Source organism: Pygoscelis adeliae, unplaced genomic scaffold (genome assembly GCF_000699105.1).
Source record: "Pygoscelis adeliae isolate BGI_AS28 unplaced genomic scaffold, ASM69910v1 Scaffold27, whole genome shotgun sequence".
Taxonomy (NCBI): Eukaryota; Metazoa; Chordata; class Aves; order Sphenisciformes; family Spheniscidae; genus Pygoscelis; species Pygoscelis adeliae.
In genome coordinates, this window is record NW_008825410.1 from 10,032,609 (window position 1) to 10,053,802 (window position 21,194).

The 21,194-nt window shown below is 38.3% G+C and overlaps 1 protein-coding gene across 1 annotated transcript in view; it reads left to right on the forward strand.

Moving 5' to 3' along the window:
* The window catches only part of LOC103922478 (myosin-IIIa-like), a gene marked incomplete at its 3' end in the record, with an annotated part of 59,229 nt that overhangs the window by 29,383 nt on the left and 8,652 nt on the right, over positions 1-21,194 (forward strand). The window contains exons 4-5 of the mRNA XM_009330619.1: positions 8,853-8,957; positions 9,741-9,840. Of these exons, the coding sequence (XP_009328894.1) occupies positions 8,853-8,957; positions 9,741-9,840 (205 nt within the window). The remainder of the gene's footprint in view (positions 1-8,852; positions 8,958-9,740; positions 9,841-21,194) is intronic.

A 21,194-nucleotide genomic window follows, 5' to 3' on the forward strand; every position in this document is an offset into this window, starting at 1 on the left:
CTGACCAGTGCCTTTCAGTTTTGTAGGGAGGTTAGCTCTGATTTTGCAAAATGATCCTTCCATTTATTTGATTTTTAAAAAAATACAGCTGTGTTATGCTGTTGCTAGGCTGTGAAGCTATAGTTGAAGCTCCTTCAGAATATCTGTTGTAAATATATTATCCAGTGATTTAGATCTCCATTGCTTTACACAGCACTATTCCAAATCATAGCTTGGTATCACTTCAGCTGTATACTCCTTTAGGGAGGAGATGTGGACAGATGATACATTCATTTCTTCATTAGCAACTTCATGGGGATGTAAATGTATTATAACATAAAGAATGTGAATTATGGAATGGTGCAATATGAAGTTTGATCAGGAAAAGCTAGCAGGGGAATTCAGGTGGGCTGTGCCCAGTAAACCTTTTGTACAGCACTGTCACCTACTTGCTTTTTTTCATTTTGTTAGAGACAAAACAATATTACAAATGTTTTAGAACAGAAAAAAATCCTCCTTTCAGGGGATTACTTCTTTTTCTTCTTGTGTATGTGAAGCCTCGTGGCTTCATTCAATTATTCTGAGTTTGAAAGAAGAAATTTAGAAAAATACAATATTGGCATAGATGTGGCTTTCCAATTTTGGCCACGGTGTGAGGTAGAGATATCTATGTCCTGACTGAGAAAGATAACGAGGCTGTGAAGGCCAGTGTTGCATAAGGTGGAATAGGCAAACTTTTCCTCTGGCTGACTGTCTTGTCAGTGCATGTGGGTGCCAAGGAAAATAAGAAGTTAAAAGCTAAACTGAAAGTGAAGAAATCGGAAGCAACAAACCAACACCCATGAGGCTGTGACTAGCACAGCCCTGGACGATGATGTAAGAGAGCAAAATTATAAATACCACATGGTTTGTGATCACTGAAGCTAAATAACTCGGGAAGATGTCTGTTTCAGTGATACGTTTCATTCACGCTAAATTGAAAGCAGTCAACTTTACCTAAAAGCATAGAGCATTGCTATGGTTTCTTTTGGTTATGGGTTATCTTGTACTGTTGTTAGGAAAAATAGGAGCCACAGCGCACATCTTTCTTCCATTTGAGGTGAAATTAAAACTACAGTGCGCAGATAGGAGCTGCGTATTGAACCACTTGACCCGTTGAAGAAACTGATTTAGTTCCCTGTAAGTCTTCACAAGGACCTTCAAGTATTTGTGGTAGGTGTTAGGTGCTGTCAGTGGAATGTGCTCTTTGGCGGTAATAGTTGTGAAGACATGTCACACCGTAGGCAGAGAATAGGAGTTAATCTGGTCACAGCTGACCCTTTGTGACAGCCAGGATTGTGAGACAGACAGTCCATCAAGTTCTGTCTTGGAGACAGAAGGCAAAGAAAGTGACTCTGGAAATGGCTGTATCAGGTGGATTCTGTTCTAATAGAGAAGATGTCTTTTGAAAAGTTGAAGATGGAAGGAAATTTGAGTGAAAAAGGCCCCAAAATAATGGTGTTCACTTTCCTGAGGAAAGGAGGGATGGTGGAGCAGCAGGGTAAGGATAATGGGCTTTAAGAGAGTATGCTTCACCCAGCTTGGCAAACTGGTAGGTACCTGTGCTTAGGAAAAATAGTGTAAAAATGAAGGAAAGCAGGATAGCTGGCAGTTATTGAAAGACATTAAACACAAAATAGCAAATTAGCTGATGCAGAGAAAAGATAAAAGCACAGTAAGAGACGAGTAAGAATGCATCAGGCTTTGCTTCTTTTAATATTTCAGAATGCCTTCAAGTATCAGAAACAAAAATAAGATACAGGCATTTAAGGATAAGCTCAGAGAGGCTAAAGTGGAGAGTGGTAAGGACAAGATTACGTTACTAAGACAAGAGAGAAATGAGATACAAGAATGTTTAATGTATGTCTTTACAAAGTGAGGAAAAATAATGACCTAGGAAAATGCAGACCAGTCTGTTTAACTTTGATACCCACAATGATTCCAGAACAAATGAATAGAAACCACTGTAGAAATACCCAGAACCCAGTAACGTGATAAGTGGTCAACTTGGATTGGGCCAGAACAAATCATATTATTAAAATCTCTTCTTTTAACAGGATAACTGGTGTAGCAAGGGGAAAGCAATAGATGAGATGGGTCTTTTGTAAGGATTTGATATAGTCCCATGTGACATTCTTGTGAGGAAAATGAGGAAATACAGAAATTTCACATAAACAATAAAGCAGATGATAACCTCTGTTTCATAAAACTGGACGCAGTAGTTCACTTTTGGGCTGGGAGAATCTTAAGTGAGCATCTGCTTTTGGTCTGTTTCTGTTTATTAATAACTTGGGTGATGAAACAAAGTCCACAGAAAAAGTTGGGAGTTTAATTACAGGGACGTTGGAGAATAGCATCAGATTCACAGTTGTGAATACTGGAGGGATTTTTTTTGAATCACAGGAAAAAAAATCAGTAGACACATGCAAAGTACTGCTATCCGTAGGAAGAAGAAATGGGACATACCTGACTAGGCAATGGGACTACAGAAAGGGATTCTCTGCAAAGTGGAGGTTGTTCTGTTCTGTTCAGCTTTTCCCAGCTAAGACAAGACTTCCAAAGGAATTCTGTATGCATTTTGGGGCAAAACGTATCACAAACATCAGTGGCAAGTTGCAGGCAGTCTAAATTTAGAACACATGGATGATTTCAAAAGGTTACAGCAACTAACTTTGTACAGCCTAAAAAAGAGAAAAATGGCATATCGTGACAGTAGTCTGACAGAGATGATGTTAAAATAGAGAATAATGCTAATATATTATCAAAGACTACTGGAGGGAAGGGCAAAAATAAAGCAGTTTTATTGGAAGCAAAAAAGATTCAGGTTGGATAGTAGGAAAAATGCTCTAACTATCGGGCTAGTGAAACACAGAAACAGGCTACTTAGAAAGATTGGAGTCTCCCTCAGTGGGAGATTTTTAGGAGCAGGTTAGACAAATAGCTGTCAAGGACCACCTGAAAGTACCAGATCTCTACGCAGTGCAAATGCAGTGGATTAAATTATTTCTTGACGTCCCTTTTACTCCTATGTTTCTGTAGTTTTACGACAACAAAACAGCAACAAAGAAGAATCTTTTGTTCTTACAGCAGTCAGTACTAAAAGGAAGGTACAGTCAGCTCAGAGGCTGGCAGCGCTGCTGTACTGCATGCTCAGTGGAACAGGTCAGATTATTGATCTATTCTAAGAACAGAAAAAGATAGACATTAGTGCCTACAAAGTATTTTTAGCACTCTTATGTGTGAAAACTTTAAAACAAGATTGGACAACGCAACTTTTTCATTACTATCATTCGTGCATGCCATAAGTTGTGCATATGTGATGTGCACCCAGTCATTTATGTCTGTGCAGCCTGTAAAGACAGGGAACGTAGTAATTGTAGTTGCCCCACTATTCACATCCAAGCTACTGAAATAAGATGAAAGCACCTTGACAACTGCAGGATGCAAGCAAATGTTACCTAACAGCTTAAGCAAATGTTACCTAACAGCTTAGTACAGATGCATAAATCAGGAGCAGTTGGATGATTAAAGGCTGTAATAGCCCTAACGAAAGTGCAACTGATAGTTTTCTTAAAAATGAAGCTGATACTGAATCCTTATTCAATGGGCATCAGAATCGAGAAAAGCTGAACAGAGAGAAATGTATCAGCTGGGTCAGATGAAGAGTGAGTAAGACCTACAAAGAACACCTGCATGACTGTGATGTGATGGCAATTTTAACTGACATTTCATGTGTTAGGAGCATGCTATTTTATAAATCTGTTGCTGAAGATAGCTTTGCATACTAATAGCTCAATTACAGTAGTACAGGGCTGTGGCAGATGGGTGGGTGGAGGACTGTATGTCATCCCAGTATGAGTCTTTGCCTTTTGAGTGCCAGAAAATCATAAGGGAGGAGCCCTTTGCTACCACTGTAGCAGTCATAAGCACATCTTCTGATACAGCTAGGTATGGCCATCAGAGCTACAGCCCTTTCAGGCAGGTTTTTACATGGATCAAGCCTTCTATCAAATTATTCTTTCCCTTGGTCTGAGTATGCAAGATTTCCTTAGTCCTTTCCCCCTGTTTCTGCTGTCTAAATATCCAAACTAGGGACTGAATATTTTAAAATCCAAATATTATGAATCATAGAAAATTACAGCTCAAAGATGATTAACTTCAATGTTACAGGTTTGCACAGGGTCTTTTCCATTCAAGTTTTGAATACCTCCAAGGATGGAGATAACACCGACTTGCTGGGTAATCTGTTCCAGTGCTTAACTACTCTCGGTGGGAAAATTTTTCCTTTATGTCCAGTAGGAATCTATCTTGCAGTTGGGGATTGTCACCTCTCATCCTTTGCTGTATGCCTCTGGGAAGTGTCTGCCTCTGTCTTCTCCACCCCCTTTTAGGTAGCCCGAAGGGTTCAGTTTACCCCCCTTTTAGTTGCTTGTGTTTGCAGGTAATATTTGCATTCTTGTCGCTGCAGGCAGTGAAAAAACTGCCTGTAAAGAAAATACCTGTAAATCACAAGGGTACAATAGAAGAAGGGACTAACATTAAATTGATGAAAATTGCTCATGTACATAGTTATCAAGATGACATTTCTAAATAACATCCTTGTGGGAGGATCATTAATATCTTCCCTTACTGTGTCTCATAGGCTGGACGTTTATAAGAGCCTCTCTCTTTAAATTAAGTTTATTCAAAGCTTAGAAGAGGATTTCTATCCTTCCTTGGGAAAATGCAGCCTTTGGAGACTTCCTAAAAACAGGTCAGACTGAAGGGCTTTGGTTTAGCAGGCATTTCACATACCAGAGTATGTGCTATCTGAGAAGCAAACTGAGAAAGTCCATTCAGTTTACATCTTCTACTACTTGTGCTGCCAAACCTGAGTTAACAGACACCATCACCACTTCTCCCATACCCATTTTTCCTCCTGGGACTACTGGTTGCTTAAAATAGGTATTATAAAAGTGATATGAACCACAAGAAATGTGTGTGTGCATGCAGGAGAGAATGTGTGTGTGTGTGTGTTTTTGGGAGTATGGGAAAGACAAATAGAATTATTACTCCCTCCTCCTGGAAGAGCCCATGTCTCATGACAATTTGAAGGACATTTGCTTTTGGTGAGTTACTTTAACCTTTAGGATAGGCACAGCTCAGATAGACACATAGCTTCTACTGTATGTCTGTGTCCCAAGTTCTCCATGCGTTTCTTGTTTTCTGCTTATAGTGCCCTTTATCAAGGTATTCTGAGGAGATTTTACCAAATGATGTGAAGTCATGGCACAGACTGATTAGCTATTTGGCCATGTGAGTTCACAATGGTTGCAATGAAATAATAGCTACCAGCACCTCTCTTCTCTAGATGCTTCCACTGAAAACTAGAAAGATCTTTAGAAAAAATTACGTCTGTTGCCTTCATGATTTCTTGTCATCCAAGCATTACAGTTAGCTTAACTCAAACTCAGTAACTTTGGTAAGAGGCTACACAGGTTTTACTGTAGACAGCATGCTACTAAGAAGCAGCAGAGATCATAACTATAAGCTGCAATATTTAACACCACCTCAGGAAACTTCCAGTCCAGCAGTACTGCTAAATAATGTTTATCCCATAATCTCTCACTGAAGGACTGCATGAGTTAAGGAAATGTGATTTTTTTTTTTTTTTTTTTTAGTTTAGGGGTTTTTTCCCCCTTTAACTTCTTATGTCATGAACTAGATCCTGGTCAACATCCCCAAGGATAATTTATCTCCCTGTCTACTCAGATTCCCAAGCAAGCATGGTCCAGCACTGCATTGGGCAGGAGTATCGTAATTTTCTGTAGCTACTTTTGAGAGGGAAGAGAAGAACCTGACTCGTTATGAGAGGGACTTTTTGATGTGTTTATGATAAGCTTGCATTGAACACACATACAATTTGATAGCCTGAGTCAGGAGAAAGAATCACCATTTGAACTTTAGTTATGTGCATGGTTATAGGGACGTGTGGTAGCTTCACCTGCAAAAAATGGACAGTAGAAATAGGAAATGAGACCGGATGCAACGTTTTGCCCATGAAGACTTGTTTGGCCTGTAGAAAAATAGAACAGGGTTAATACTAACCTGTGTCATCATTGTCGTCATCGTTCCCCTCCTCCCCACCCCACGCAGCTCAGAGCACACACATACAGTGTCTGCCATAATCTCCTTTTCTAATTGTAGTTTCTATTCTAATAATCCCTCTTCCTCCTTATAGCTGCTTGCATTCTAATACCTAGCCTTTTTTCCCCTCTTCCTCCTATGCTAGTGGTCAGAAAAATACAAATTGTCTCATGTAAGTAAAAGTACAACTCCTTGAGACAGAAGTAGCAAAAGAAAAGTTGCCCTGTGCATGCAAGAACCTGTGTCCATGAGATCCTCAGCTGAACGCTGCCTAAGCAGCCGCCCTACCTTGGGAGTCGGTGGAGGATTTCCATGGTGGTGTGGGTAACTTCTGTTTATTTCTTCAAGACCTGCTCAGCTGGCCTTTTACATACCCAGGCTCAGTTTTGGTTTGGTCTAAAATAATCACGGTTTTAGTATCTTTCTTTGCCTGATATTTTAGCTAAGTTTTATCTTACAATACAGATATTTATCTTGTAATAGGGATTTATATCTTATGAGAGGGGTAGAAAAATTAGTTAAAGCAACATGTTTAAGAAAGTAAAAATTAACATTGCTGACCCAGGCAAATAAATTCAGTCTTGGCTTTACTGCCTAAATATTGAAGAAGGTGATTTCTGAGGTATAGTTTCTTCCTCCTCCCACCTACAAAAAGAATATATTCCTTTCTGTGTTAAGTTTTCTTTACCTTGAACAGAAAGACTAACAGATATCCAGCTCTGTAACAAAAACAGAAGAAGATCCATCTATAAGAAGCAAAATTTTAATACTAGATAATGAAGAAAAATAGTTTGAAGAATATCACATGTGTAATTTATTTCACAATTAGTTTGTCACTTTTCAGACAGTTTCAGTGCCCTGAAATGCAAGTGCATTAAATCAACCGGAATTGTCATCATCCATTCAGTTTGCTTAAACATGTCGGTGATGTGGCAAAGTTAAAACAATAGAGACCCTGGAAGGATAATGTCATTGTAAAAAAAAAAAAGTACCTAGAAAAAGTCAATGGAGAAGGCAGACCAGCATGGCTAAGGGCAGTAAATTAAATCCTGCTTGGGAATCTGACCCTGATCCAGCAAAGCGCTTAATCTCATCATTTAAGCATACGAGTTCTTCCCTCTCTAAGCATGCATATTGTCCCACTGAAGTGTGAGATTAAGTGAGTTCCAAGTTTGTTGCCATAGAATTCAGCATCTATCAGACCGGAGCCTTCATTGACCTGTTGGGGGACACATCTTGCAACAAGACTTATGTATTGAATAGTATTTGTGTAGGCATTCATGTGGTGCAAGTTCAATGCAACCCAGGGGTTCCAAAGGTAGTCAGAAAATTATTGTTATGTTTGGGTATAAAGGGCTATAAAATGTTTTATACTATAAGGTGCAAGTCTTTTTGTAATTGCAGCACAGAAAAAAATGTAGAGGTATAGAAGAACAGATTAAAAAAATCATTTACAAAAGTATCTGATGTCTAGAGTTCTGTAGTTGAAAGGTTTTATTGATAAATTATGCCCTCGGTTTGAATAGACTTCAAAATCTGTAGCCAAAAGGAATTACTGTTTTGTGCTACATTGGTAAAATGTCTTATGTGGGTATTTATTTTCCTATGAAAAGCTACTGGATGATACAGTATAAAACTTACAATTCGTTTCACTGTTTTATTGGAAGCAGCTACTCCTTTACAAAGGCAACGGCTCTTCAATCAATGAGTATTGTTACGTGCATTATGGATAGTTTAAGGGCTTAAGTAATGATTTCCTCTTTGCGGGTATGTAACTGCCACGGAGTTAGTCATTAAAGTTACATTGTTGCTTCTTCCTGCGGAAAAATTGTAAGTGATACAAATGAGCATATGAAATATTGCAGGTCTATCTGCTGGTAATGCGTGCTTGCTAATCTTTTTAGAGAGCAAGGCCAAACCTCTGCTTCCTGTGTACACGGGAGAGGTTTGCGGGAGTCTCACTGGACCTTAGACAGGAGAAAGGATTGTCCAGAGTAGATTGCGGCTCTGCATCTCGGACGAGAAGCTGACAGGGTTGATGCTACAAGGGCTATAATTAGTCTTACACCCGTGGCCCACCTTGTTTCAGTGGGAGAGGAGACCTTTCTTTCCACAGTGCTTTCATCATCTTCCATGACGCCCACCCCTTCTGTATAACATCCTTCTACACTAGGAATTATGTGCTGCTTGGCAAAGAGAGCAGCTTTCCCCTTTCCCCTTGGAAGATTTTCTTGTTGGGGGAATTTCTCTGCCGCCTGTCTTCTAATGCCTTAAATCCATTTTATGTTGTATGTAGCTTTTGTACCTGAGAATTGATGCTGTAATAATCTGCATTGCTGGTGAGTTGCACATGATGAATATAAGAAGCAATTAGCGTGCCCCACAGAACATGCCTTCACAGCAAATTTATTGCACTATAAGCTACTTCTGTTTCGGTGAAAAGTAATCACATATATAGGAAAGCAAAGAGGTAGGCTGCTGTACTTGTATTTGGGCAAGAGGAATTAAATGCAGAAAGTAGTGAAAAAAAATTGGCAAAAGTTGCTGTGTATGTTGTTTATATAAATGGTAGACATAAGGACAAATTTGTGGTTTGCCAGTTTAATAGGAGCTCATTTGGCTACAAATATGAAAACTACTGAAAACTAAAACCAGGTGGCTACTGCAACACTCCTAATTCCTTTTTATATTCCCCTGATGTTTTGCAGCTGTGCAATGGTGGATCTGTGACTGATCTTGTGAAAGGATTTCTGAAGAGAGGTGAAAGGATGAATGAACTTATAATTGCTTACATTTTACGCGAAGCTCTGATGGTAAGATAAGCTCTCAGTGAAAGGACAGTCAATATTCAGCTCATATTTTTTTCTTTGAATGAATGAGGATCATGTCCCCACTAACATGGCACACTATCTTATATTATAGCAGTGTTTAATGAAATCAAAGTAATGTGTAATTCAGACGGTTCTTTTTGAACAAACAAGGTAAAGAACAATTCATCTGTTTGTTTCATTATTAAGAGAATGAAAATTTATTTCTGATTATTGATTCCTTTCCTTAGTAAATAGAGTTCTGCATCAAAATCGCTTTTCTTTTGAGAAATAGCAGAAATATACCCAAAATACTGTTCAACTTCTTATGTCTGGATCCAAAATATTTTTATAGCAAAACGATCAACAGATCTACTGAATTCAAACACTGCTACAAGAAATTTTTTTTTGGCTAATCAGGATCAAGTGTCTTTATTTTTAATTTTCTTTTAACCAGAACTTGACTTTCTGCAGTGGAATTTAGGCCTTAGCAGTTTTCTTTGAGTTTATACTCTAAAGGTATAATGTATAATGTAGATTTATAGTGCTTTTTTTCTGCTTTTATCTTAAAATTTCTATTTGACATAAAGTGGGGCAATTAAAAAATATCTATTCCTCATGGTGTGCCAAGTGTTTTTCCAGTAAGAATGACATCTCTGTGTTTTTGGATTAAAAAAAAAATCTGTTTTAAGTTTTTTCATACTTTTCTGGTACCTTTTTGTTTCTGCAAATGTAATACAGAGAACAGAGCTGTTAGTAAAAAGTTCATGTTTACATCTCACCTTCCAGGGACTTCAGCATTTGCATGAAAACAAAACTATCCACCGCGATATTAAGGGAAATAATATCCTTTTGACCACTGAAGGAGGAGTCAAGCTTGTGGATTTTGGTATGTTATGTTTACTTATATAGACAACCAGTGTTGTACATCTGAAATATGGAAAATAAAAGAGAGTAAACAAATCAGAAAAGATGGATGATATTAAATTTTTATTAAGTTTTTGAGTTCTTCATTAAAAATCACTTGGATAGCCAAAGTTACTTTTTAACTTGATAGAAATAAAATATTTACAGACTTCGTGTTTTTACAACTTTGAGTTTTCCAGGCATTTTGCTAATGCTGTTTAGGTAGCATGGTTAATGAGTAGAAGTTATAGTATGGTGGTAGTAAGTGCCAAATGCTTTGGGGCAGACACAGTAAGTGAAGTGGCAAAGCAGGTTAATAGGGTTCAAAATAAGGTTGGTGTTTACTTCCTCCAGGACCGTGCGCTGGTTCAGTGAAATTAGGAGCTGATAGGCAAAAGCTTCATGTTGTATATGAGAGGACTTAGAATTTACAAGATACTGTGAAGAACGGGAGAGCTCCATCTCAGTCGCATATAGTTCATTAGTTTGATTTGAAACAAAACAAGAGATAGTACCTGAAGGCAGTGGAGGGGGAGATACTATATAGGTAATCCCCACTTTCCAAAGTCTGGGAAGACTAACAGATTACTTTTGGCAAGTCTAAACCTAGGACTTGGCATTAAATGAAAAGGGTCTGTTCAAGTCTGTTAGGCCTAAAGTTATTCTTGAATGCTGTCATTTGGTTTTACCACCAGAAGGCAAAAGCAGAGACACAGGTAAGTGGATGCAACCTGTTATTTATCAGCGATACCACAGTGATTTACCTTAAAAGTGTATTGACTCTTGTTTTATATAAGGGGGGTATAAAAATTTGCAATGCTTGTTATTATGAACTATTATCCTCTGGTAGCACACCATCTTCTAATGTGGTCACTATTGGTCACTACTTTACAGCATAGCAGCCAATTGTAAATATGATGATTCCATTCAGCAGATGGAAAATCTTAATTTTTCCTTTACCCTCCTATTTTGTTAATGAAATTTATTCAACTGATATATAACAATTGTTTGAACTAATCATGGGATTTTAACTCCCATTAATGTAGTGTCTTCCTGCCATTAGATTGTATTTATGCAACTCACGTTCCTTCACACACAAACCCCCCACAATTATTAGGGTTACTAATTCTTCTGAAAATTCATGTATTTATGTTCATTATTTTATTCCTCAGATAAAATCTTCTATTGAAAAGCCTCCAGACTTCCTAAATTATCTGCCATACACTTACTAGTATTTTCTGATAATCTGGAAGTTTAATGTGAGGCAAAATCAATATTTTTGCCCACAGGTTTTTAATGTGTTGTGGATACTAATTTTTTAAGGTGCTGAAGGCAATTAGAGCTGTGGAAGATCGATGCTTCTGAAAATTAATTCACTTATGCAGATGTCAAAACATACAAGCTGTAGGGATGAGGACCTGAATTCTTTATTCCCCAGTTACTGCAATTTACTGCTAAGGCTGTAATTGAAAAATAATCTTAAAATCTTGTGGGAAAACTGGTGATGCCAAAGCACAGATGAGAATGTGCACAAGAAACCAACATACATACACACGCTTTTATGTGGGTTGAAGAGGGGCATGTAAGAATAAAATCTACAGTCCTTCCTCTCCAAGAAATACAGGAACTACACCTTAACTTAGGAATAGATAGAAATTTTCTCTTCCTTTTTTTTTTTCTTTTTCCCCCCAAAACCAATCTGAAACCAATAATAAATAGTTTCAAATGGGAAAAATTTATATGTAATCACATCATGGAAGACACATCATTCACCCTTCAGGCTGATGTTTAAGGTATTCAGCTGGGATTTGGGAGATTTGTGTCTTCTACTTAAGAGGATTTAAACCCACATTAATCAGATTCCAAGAGTATTTTTTAGCCAGGAATGTGAGTTGATCAAAATCTCTCTGATGTTGACACTGCTACAGACTGTTGTACATAAATATTTATTGGATCAGGGACTCAAACTCATAGCCATCTTTTTACTGTATAAGCCTGTGAACCTGCAGGCTACAGAACGAGATAGACACACAGGCACAATGTCTTTTTCTCCCAGTAAATACTCAGTGGAAGCAAAATTTTTGTTCTAGGTTGAACCAATTATTACATGGGGCCAAACAAACAAGCAAAACCAACCCAGAAAATCACACAGCCCTTTCTAGCATGCACACAGCTTTTCCGTTGTGGAGAGGGGAGCAGAGATCAAGGACTCCTTCAACCACTGAACACACTTGACAGAGGAAGTGAGCCCTTCCCAAGATAATTTTGTCTGCGCCGTTCTCCTGCTTGCTGGTTGATGATGAGATGTTCCTGAAGAACCCTATGCTCTCCTCCCCTGATACTCTTTACAGTGGTTTTCATTTAAACAGGTGCATAAAACCTGTATTTGAAAGATGGACCTGTGAAGTGCCTTATGGAGCACAATACTAGAAAAGGACCTGTTCTCGGTCTATATGTGTTGTGTGGTCATATAACTTGAACTTGTGTCTTTTTTTTGTCTTCTTTTTTTAAGTACAGTTAGGAACTTTTTAAGAGTCATAAGTGAAAAACCAGTTAACCTCCACTGAATTAAATCACCTTTGAGAATGGCTTTTCTTTCCTTTGTTCTTTTTGTACTCTGAACTTGGTACACAGTGTACCACTACTGTGAGTCCTTTCTTGCACAGCAGTATTGACTTTCCAGAAGTTTCATTTTGTGACACAATTTATACACATTGCCTTATGGTTGTTGTGTCATAGGCATTTATGTATGCTGTGACCATGGTTTCTGAACACTGCACAGTCTGTAATGGATGACCTTCACAACACTCTTATGAGGAAGTAAATTACTATGATTCCCAGTTAACAGCTGGGAATCTGAAACTTTGAGAGACTGAGTTGCTTGACACAGAAAGTCTGTAGAAAAGCTCTCCCAAAATCCAGGTTAACGGTCTGAACTGTTTGCCTTTCATAGAGGTATTGATAGTTAAAGAGACGAGAAAGACTTTGAAAGAATACCATGGCAGTGCCTCACCCAGATTGCTCTGAGGAGTGAAATTTTTGCTTTCCATTAAAATTCTGCTGTAATATTGCTTAATCATCCCAGTAATATTCTCGTATCTAAGAAACACCCAATCCCAGTTGATAGATTAATGATCAGATCAAGTAAATGAGTTTATAGCATCTCCACACCAATGCTTCTGGAGCTCAGTTGCTTATCAAGGAGCTGCCAGATAGAAGTTTTAGTTTAAACTGTCCAAGCCACAAGAAGTTTGAACTACTGTTAGCGGGGAAGCATCCTCTCTCCTCACGTCCATCCAGTATGATAATTTAGATCAGCAGAGATAAACAAAATCATTCTTTTTTACTACAGAAAATGAGTAGCAGCCAAGGGGATCTACTCTAAGCACATCCCACGATCACAAATTCAGTCCCTGAATTCATTAAACTTCTAGATACATTACAAAGTCCATATTTTTCTTGTAAGAGAAGAAGGTTGACTTGAAGGCAGTTTTGCTGCCTGAACATTTGTGGGAATTAGCTGTTAAGCTGTTGTGGTGGAAAACCTTTGGGAAGGGATGTTATGCCTGAGAATCACAGCAATTACGCTCCAAGCGAGGAACATCCTCTACTGCATCAATACAAATAATAAATAGCTGCACTGTATTCAAGCATAGCAGCTATGTTTTCAGTATAGGATAGAGATTTGATAGAAAAATATACATTTACATTAAAGTAAATGCCCTGCAGCACTTTAAAGGGTGACAGCTATATAATATATTGTATAAAAAGAGTTGGAGGCAAGCAAGGTGTGAACCAAATTCCCGTTTTATAAATATTCTTAATTATATTCACAGTTGCTTATTAGTGTTCTGTGAAGGAAATCTTTTATATCTGTTTCTCAGATTTCTGGTTGTATGCAGTGGATTGATGTTGAAGAGCCACATTTCAAAAGAAATTTTAGCCACTAAAGGTGCAGAAAAGCACCTAATAAAATTTTCAATACTTCTAGCATGTAAATCCAAATTAATTTAATGCTAGATACCTTTTGAAAGTCTTGTGACAAATTTATCTGCAGCTTTTACTGCCTAAATATCTTTCAGTGTCTGACCTTGTTTCATCAGTTAAAAAACTGGCCTGAAGTCACTCACACACATAGCACACCTCATCTGTAATAAAAATTCATATATTCATCTGCATCTTACAATGTGTAAACAATTTCATAGGGAGCTGAGTGTATAATATCTGCTTATGCTGACAAATACTTGCTTCTTTGAATAGTCCCTCTCGATTCAATTTCTTTTCTTGAAATCGGGATGCTGCACAGGGCCTTTCATGTATTAAATAATGTTAGTCTAAGACACAATTCCCGTTTGGAAATTCTGAGATGTCAAATAATGTGCTATTCCAAAATGGAAGAAAAGAAACTTAGCTGTATAATTATTGTTATTATTTTAACTTTGGTCTGAAAAAGTCCAAGTGACAATTCATTTTGAAAGATTTGACGTGTTTCTGAAATCCCCTGCCATTGCAGTGAGCCTGGGAGCTTGAAAGCCAGAGCTTTTCACGCTTATATGTTATTGAAAGAAGAGGATCCTAGAGGACACAACTCCCTATTGGCAAACTAGATAGGTTGCTGACGAGTGGAGAGTCATGGAGGAAAGAACCATTTTTCCACTAAAAGTTTTGAAACATCTACAGTAATGTGGCAAGTGATTCTTTTAGCTAAAAAGCAGAGACTGTAATCCTGACGGAAAAATCCTCTTCAGCTACGTTTTTGAGGGTTGACCTTGTAGGCTGATAGTCTTGAACAAGAGCACAGGTAGCTCATGCTTCTCTGGGACTGCTGAAGCCTGCTGTCACAGACTAGAAATATCTCAGGATGAGCAGCTGTTGCCTTGGAAATGTCCAGAAAAAGTGTAAGTATAAATTGTACTCCACCACTTAGGCAAATGCATAGTTTTCCAGCAGCACTGTTCCTTGCTGAAGGCCATGTCCTTCTATGCATCAAATGAAAACATACTTTCCTACCACATGTAATTAGACTGTTGATCTTATTACCATGAAAGGTCATTGGGAAAAAAAAAAGAGTCAGACATCTTGATGGCTATTAGAAATATTCATGTTCCCATAAAGAAAATAAAACGTTGGAGGACTTATTAAATCTTTGGAATTCAAGCCTATTTCTAACTACAAGAGATCCCATGATGCCCCCCAGTTTGCCTAGTACTGTCACTGTGGGAAAGGGGATATTGAAAAGGATTGGCACTGTCCTTTTTCAGTTTCTTCTTAGGCATTTCATTAATGGTATCTAAAACTCTCCATCATTAGATAAGCAATACATAGGAAGGATCTAAGGTTTTTTATAGGTAAAGCAGGTTCCAGTGGAAGACATGGAAAGAAGGTAATGCAATCTCACTGCTGCTGGCAGATGGTGGAAAATCCCAAGCTGTTCTGCATGCAGTTAATAGAATAATGACTTCAAGGGTTCCTTTAGTACTGTGGATAAAGAGATTGCATAATTAAAACGTATTGTAACATTAATGGAATATATAGTGAAGGTAAGATTATTTTTGTACTTCAAACATGCTTAGTTTGCATTTTTCTGCTTTTGTTTCAAATGTTAGAAGTGTTGGATTTCAAAGTTGTGTGTGAATATTGTCTTTGCATTCCAAATGCAGTTTCAGATATCATACTTTGCATGTAGCTAGCACAGTTTTATCGTGGATATATAGTAGCCTGACACAACTAGAGATTTAACCCGAGTATGACTCATTGGGGAAAAAATGGATTGGGGGGAGGTACTGTATTGCTTTATTTAGACATACTGAAAACTGACATTACTTTGTTTAATACTTGAACTATTTCTTCCATGTAGTTTGGAAACTGCAGGTAGACAGAGGTCAGCTTTTGTGTTTGGAATGTGATGGGGTTATTATTTTGTTACGGTGAGAATGATCATTCTTCTTTTAAAGATATTTGAAGTCATACAAAGTTAAGAGCCAAGGAAATCATAATGCTGGCACTTCTGGATGGCCTTCTTATTATTCAAAATTGCAATTTGGTGAAACAAGCCAATTGTAAGACACTCTTTTTGGTAGTGTATTTCTGTATCAACTCTGTTTTTACTTCAAAATGCATACATAATTTCATTTAGGTAATACTAAATGAATGTATTAAGTTCATTTCATAATTCAGTTGAGTTCATAAATTAAATTTCTTGGAGTTTTTTTCCTCTAGAAAGATAATAATTCTGCCAACATTCTGTGTTGTGACTCAGTAGTGGTGTGCTACTTCTTCCTTACGAATTATGGAATGTTAGTAATGCTTTACCGCTATTAGTGATAGCTAACAATTTATCAATATAAGTTAGACTGCGTAGGTATTTTTTTTATGTTTTATTGCATGATATTCTTGCCTATTCTGATACAGAAATACAGACCAAAATATTCAAAAGTCTGTGACTGTACTAAACAGGTTGAGTTTCTGAAGCGTCGATGAGCCAGCAACTGCTATAATGACAAAGTGAGAGTAGTAAAATCAGTTACACTGGACAGTATGTCCAAAGTAATAGGGACAATCTCAAAGTAATTAATGAGTCCATGGTAAGACTCCATCTTAATAGTTCCATCTGCTTAATTGCTTACCTCTCCTGGTTTTCTGCCTCATGAAGGAGCTTTCTGCTGGTCTTGTGAGGAATGCGTCTGAAATCTTGGGTCAGAGGTTGGAGAGGGAACCACAGCACTGAGCTTCAGCCTTTCATCGTGACACCTCACCAATTCTTGTGTTTCCTTGCTGTAACACAGTGCTATGACCTCTCCCTACCACAAACAGGCTTGATAGATGCAGTTTGTTGACTGATCACAGATCAGTCTAGCAAGCCTTGTGTGGCACATGGCATTGCAGAAGGAGAGAAGGCTCACAGCACTGTGCTGCAAATGCACGCAGCACAGGTTGGGCTGCAATGGATTGAGAGTCTAGAGCCACCTTGTGCTCAGTGAATAGGTTGAGAAGTCAGTTGTGAGTGATTCAAGTTTGAGTGTTGGGGCATTTTGGGGAAGGACATTTTAATCTCTGTCCCTTTTAATATATATCACAGTTCCCAGCCTCACATGTCCTGCTGACATTGAAGAGGAGCTCAGCATGACCTTGAGTAGTTTTCCAAACTTTTGTAGATTACTTATTCTGGAGTAGTCAGAATATCCTATTGCGTCTCTTTCTTCTTGCCCGGCATTAGCCATAAATGCTGTCTGAATCATTCTGCAAAAATGAAACAATTAATTAAAATAATTTAATTTGAAAGTATTCAAAAATAAAATAATTTTCTTTCTGCCCTTAGCTTACTTTAGGCAATGAATCATAGCAAGACTTGTATTTGCCTTAGCCATTCTAGCATGCATCCATAATAAAGCTGTCTGCTTCACTGATTCAGATCAAAACCAGACTATCATTGTGTTGTCATTTCTGCATACCATATAGCATGACATTCACATGTTGTTTGTAAAAAGCATTTACTAGGGGACTATGACAGAAGCCAATAAAAGGAAAAGACTTTGAAGAAGGCTTTCTTCGTGAGCAGCTTGTCAAACTGCTTTGAACCGAAAGTAATAATTCCAAATTTTTCAAACCAGGGTTAGCAGGGATAAGATGGATTGTATTGACTTGAGCTGTGGAGCATTTTCATTGCTGAATGTTTAATTCTTTGTTGAAGGCTTAGTCTTTAAAAACTTATTTATAGGCCATGTGTGAATGAAAACCTTTGTGCTGTCCAGTAACAACAAAAAGAAATCATGTTGCCAAATGCTGTATCCAGGATAAGCTGTTCACTTGGTCTTTCAAATATTTTCTCCTACTAATTCACATAAAGATGTCACTGATGGCTTAAACATTAAAGAAGCTTGACACAGAAAGCTGGTGTCGTGTGCCAGAGACACATGAAGCAAGCAAATAACCCTTTCTAGCCAGCAAAGACTTCCTCTTGTTTTTTTCATGGGTCACAAAATAGTCATCCCTTGAGGTTATTAGAAACCCTCTGGTCTCACCAGTGTATACTAAACCCGTTCATTTTTACCTGAAAGTTGGAGCCAATGACTCATTTCTACTAAAGTATTCTGGTCCTTAGGTATTTTAAATATTCTGTCCCATCAGCAAAGATGTTGCCAGTAACCCAGATAATCTTAACAGGAAAACCATGTCATATAACAAGGAGAAAAATCTCCAGGGTTTTACCAGTCATACAGGAAAAAAAGTCCTTTTTGGGTCTCCAAAGTGGCAGTTAGTTTGAAATCTAATATGTAAGGAAGGCAGCATCTAAGAAGGAGGACTTTCCTCACCAGCATACTGTACCAGATTGTGTATAGCTGCACAAATCCCTGAGGCTCCAAAGAAGACTAGTTCCCCTCTCTAAATACATCTGGCCAATTGTGCATCAGGAAAACAAATGTTCCTGTGCATCCCTTTCACGAAACCAGCTGAAGCCCCGAAGCATGAGATTTGATTAGAATCATTGGCCTCGTGCCACACTGAACTGTCAGGAGCATGTGGAGGGCAGCCCATGGTCGCCTGCTCTACTGGGGGCCATGGAGAAAGGCAATCAGAATCGTAGACTAAGAGAAGCTAGAGTACACTGCCACACCATCCTGCCCAATCTCCTGTAATACGAAAGTTCTCTGATTTCTTAAAGAAAGAAGCTGTATTAAAACTTTTTGTTTAAAAAAGATTATATCTCTCACAGATGTAGTGAACATTCTGCTTTTTTTAGGTTGCTGTTTGCTGTTTTATTATCGGTATGTACCTTGTAATGATTCTGTATCTGATTTACGATTTTGATTTTGTTCCTTATATGCCTAAAAAGGCCTTTTCTTTGTCTTTAGTCCTCATGGTGACTTTACTGCAAAAGCCACTGGACTTCGATTCCTTTAATTTTCCATTTATATTGCCTCTTTTGCTTATTTTACAGTATAGATTCACTGGGTTTTATCCCCCTTTTACTCCATGCCTCTTAGTTTTATATTAAACGCGACAGATTTTTCATCTCCCAGGTAGTTCATATACGTGGTCTTCTGGATACTAAGTTTTTTATCTTTCTGGAGTTGTAAAGGGCCATTTGGTTAGCTTTTGGATATGCCCTATTTCAGTTAAAGATTTGCATCTGCAGTGTGTGTTTTCCTAAGTGTTTGGGAAACTAGTTTTCCAGTGGCCATTGTCTTGGCAATCTGTTTCATCATTAAAACACAGCATTAAGACAATACATAGACAGGGGATGTGGTGACAAAGGACATGGAAAAGGCTGAGGTACTCAGTGTCTTCTTTGCAATGGTCTTTACTTATAAGACTGGCCTTCAGGAATCCCAGGTCCCTGAGACCAGTGGAGAAGTCTGGAGAAAGGAAAACTTACCCTCGGTAGAGGAGGATCAGGTTAGGGAACATTTAAACGAACTGGACATACACACATCCATAGGACCTGATGGGATACACCCAGGAGTGCTGAGGGAGCTTGCCAATGCCATTGCAAGTCCACTCTTTGTAATCTTCAAAAGGTCTTGGAGATCAGGAGAGGTTCCTGAGGGCTGTAAGAAAGCTATTGTCACTCCTATCTTCAGGAAGGGCGAGAAGGAGGATTCAGTGAACTACAGGCTGGTCAACTCCACTTTGAACCCTGGGAAGGTGATGGAGCAAATAATCCTGGAAATCGTTTCCAAACATATGAAGGACGAGAAGGTGATTGGGAATAGGCAGCATGGATTTATGAAAAGGAAGTCATGCTTCATCATAACATAACACCTTTCAACATAAAATGCTGCTGAAAATTGTAAATTTTTGGCTCTTCATTTCAACTTTGTTTCCTATTTATTTGAATCATATTGGTCAGAACCTGTTTTTAGTTCTAGATTTAATTTGAGCCTTCATCACTGAGCAGAAGTTCCCAAGCATGCTTTTCTGTCAACAGCTCACCCAAGGAAACAATATTGCCTCTGTGGTCTTTTCATTTAAAAGTCTGGTTTTGAGGTCAGTTGATAGTCTATGAGGAATTCTGAATATTGACGTTGTTTGAAAAAGGTTCTGAAACATCTCTTGTGAAGTCATCAGATGAACCACTTGTGTCCTTATGGCCTGCTAGTAACATTTTCTATTAAATATCTTTATGTTTTCTATCCATACTAAGTAATTAAACCTGGGAGAAGCTCTCTGATCTCCCTTCACAGTCCTAGTGGGGATGCCACCATACTTGCAATATGGTTGCATGTGGTTATGCACCTCTGTATGCGTTGTGACATTTGCCATTTGGACTATCAGAATGACTTTGTTTTAATCTTGTTCTTTCCCTGTTGTCTTTTGTCATTATGGAGTATGAAGGAATTATGTGTATTTTTTTTTAGCTTTTTGTATGCATTTCAGCTGATCTGTCTGAAGTTATCCTGTCTGGTTATGTACCATTACACAAACACAACCCGAAAGAAGGAAAAAAAGAAATGTGACAGTGCCAAAGATAACAGCAATTACAGAGGAGCTGAGTTATGACCCCACCATTGTTGCCTGGGAAGTGGCTACTTCTTTGTAGTATCTTTGACAAGAATGGCGGCTTCTTCTCAAAGTGAAGCTTAAGGTGCTAAAGGAAAACCTTAAACCATTAGGACCTGTTGCCTCCAGATCTAGTAAAAACGTGGAGTTGAGTGATTTATGAGGGACTGCCTTCATACCATTGGACAGAGAGGCAAGGAAGGAGAGGCCACTTTTTGCAGCAAACAGCATGGAACAGGAATGAGATTAAAACAATGTTAGGAAATAATTCAAAGTGTTGCAGCCTGTTTAGATCTGCAAGGTTAACAGCGTGAGCAGTTTTTGGCCCAGAGACTAGCTTGAGGAATGATCGAGTTGCAGGTTCTTAATCAAAAGAAGGTCACAAAGAGGATGCTTTGGTAGGGAAGTGGACACTGAAGGCACAAATGAAGAAGGGTTAGGTCGGGTCTGTGTTTTCATGTATGAATACAGTGGCTAGCATGTTGGGAATGTAGTCTCCCTGCTGTGTGCCAAATGTGATTTTAGTAGAATTTGCTAGGGCTCACCATTCCCCCATTAGCATCAACCAGTAAAATGTGCATACTTCTGTCACAGGACATAATCATAAAACGATGTTGTACAGCCTCCCGATTTAGATCAGAACAGTGTCTGCTCAGATTGGGTGCTACTATGAGACAAGTCTTTCCTAATAATAGGGAGCTCATTTCTGCACTGTTTTTCTTTTATTGAGTGCTAAGGTCATAAGTAGGTGGCTTTACTTTTGATGTTATTCCAATATGCCAGTTTTTGCAATGAAAAGCTTGAATAATACTCATGGTGTAAGTCTGCCAATTTCCA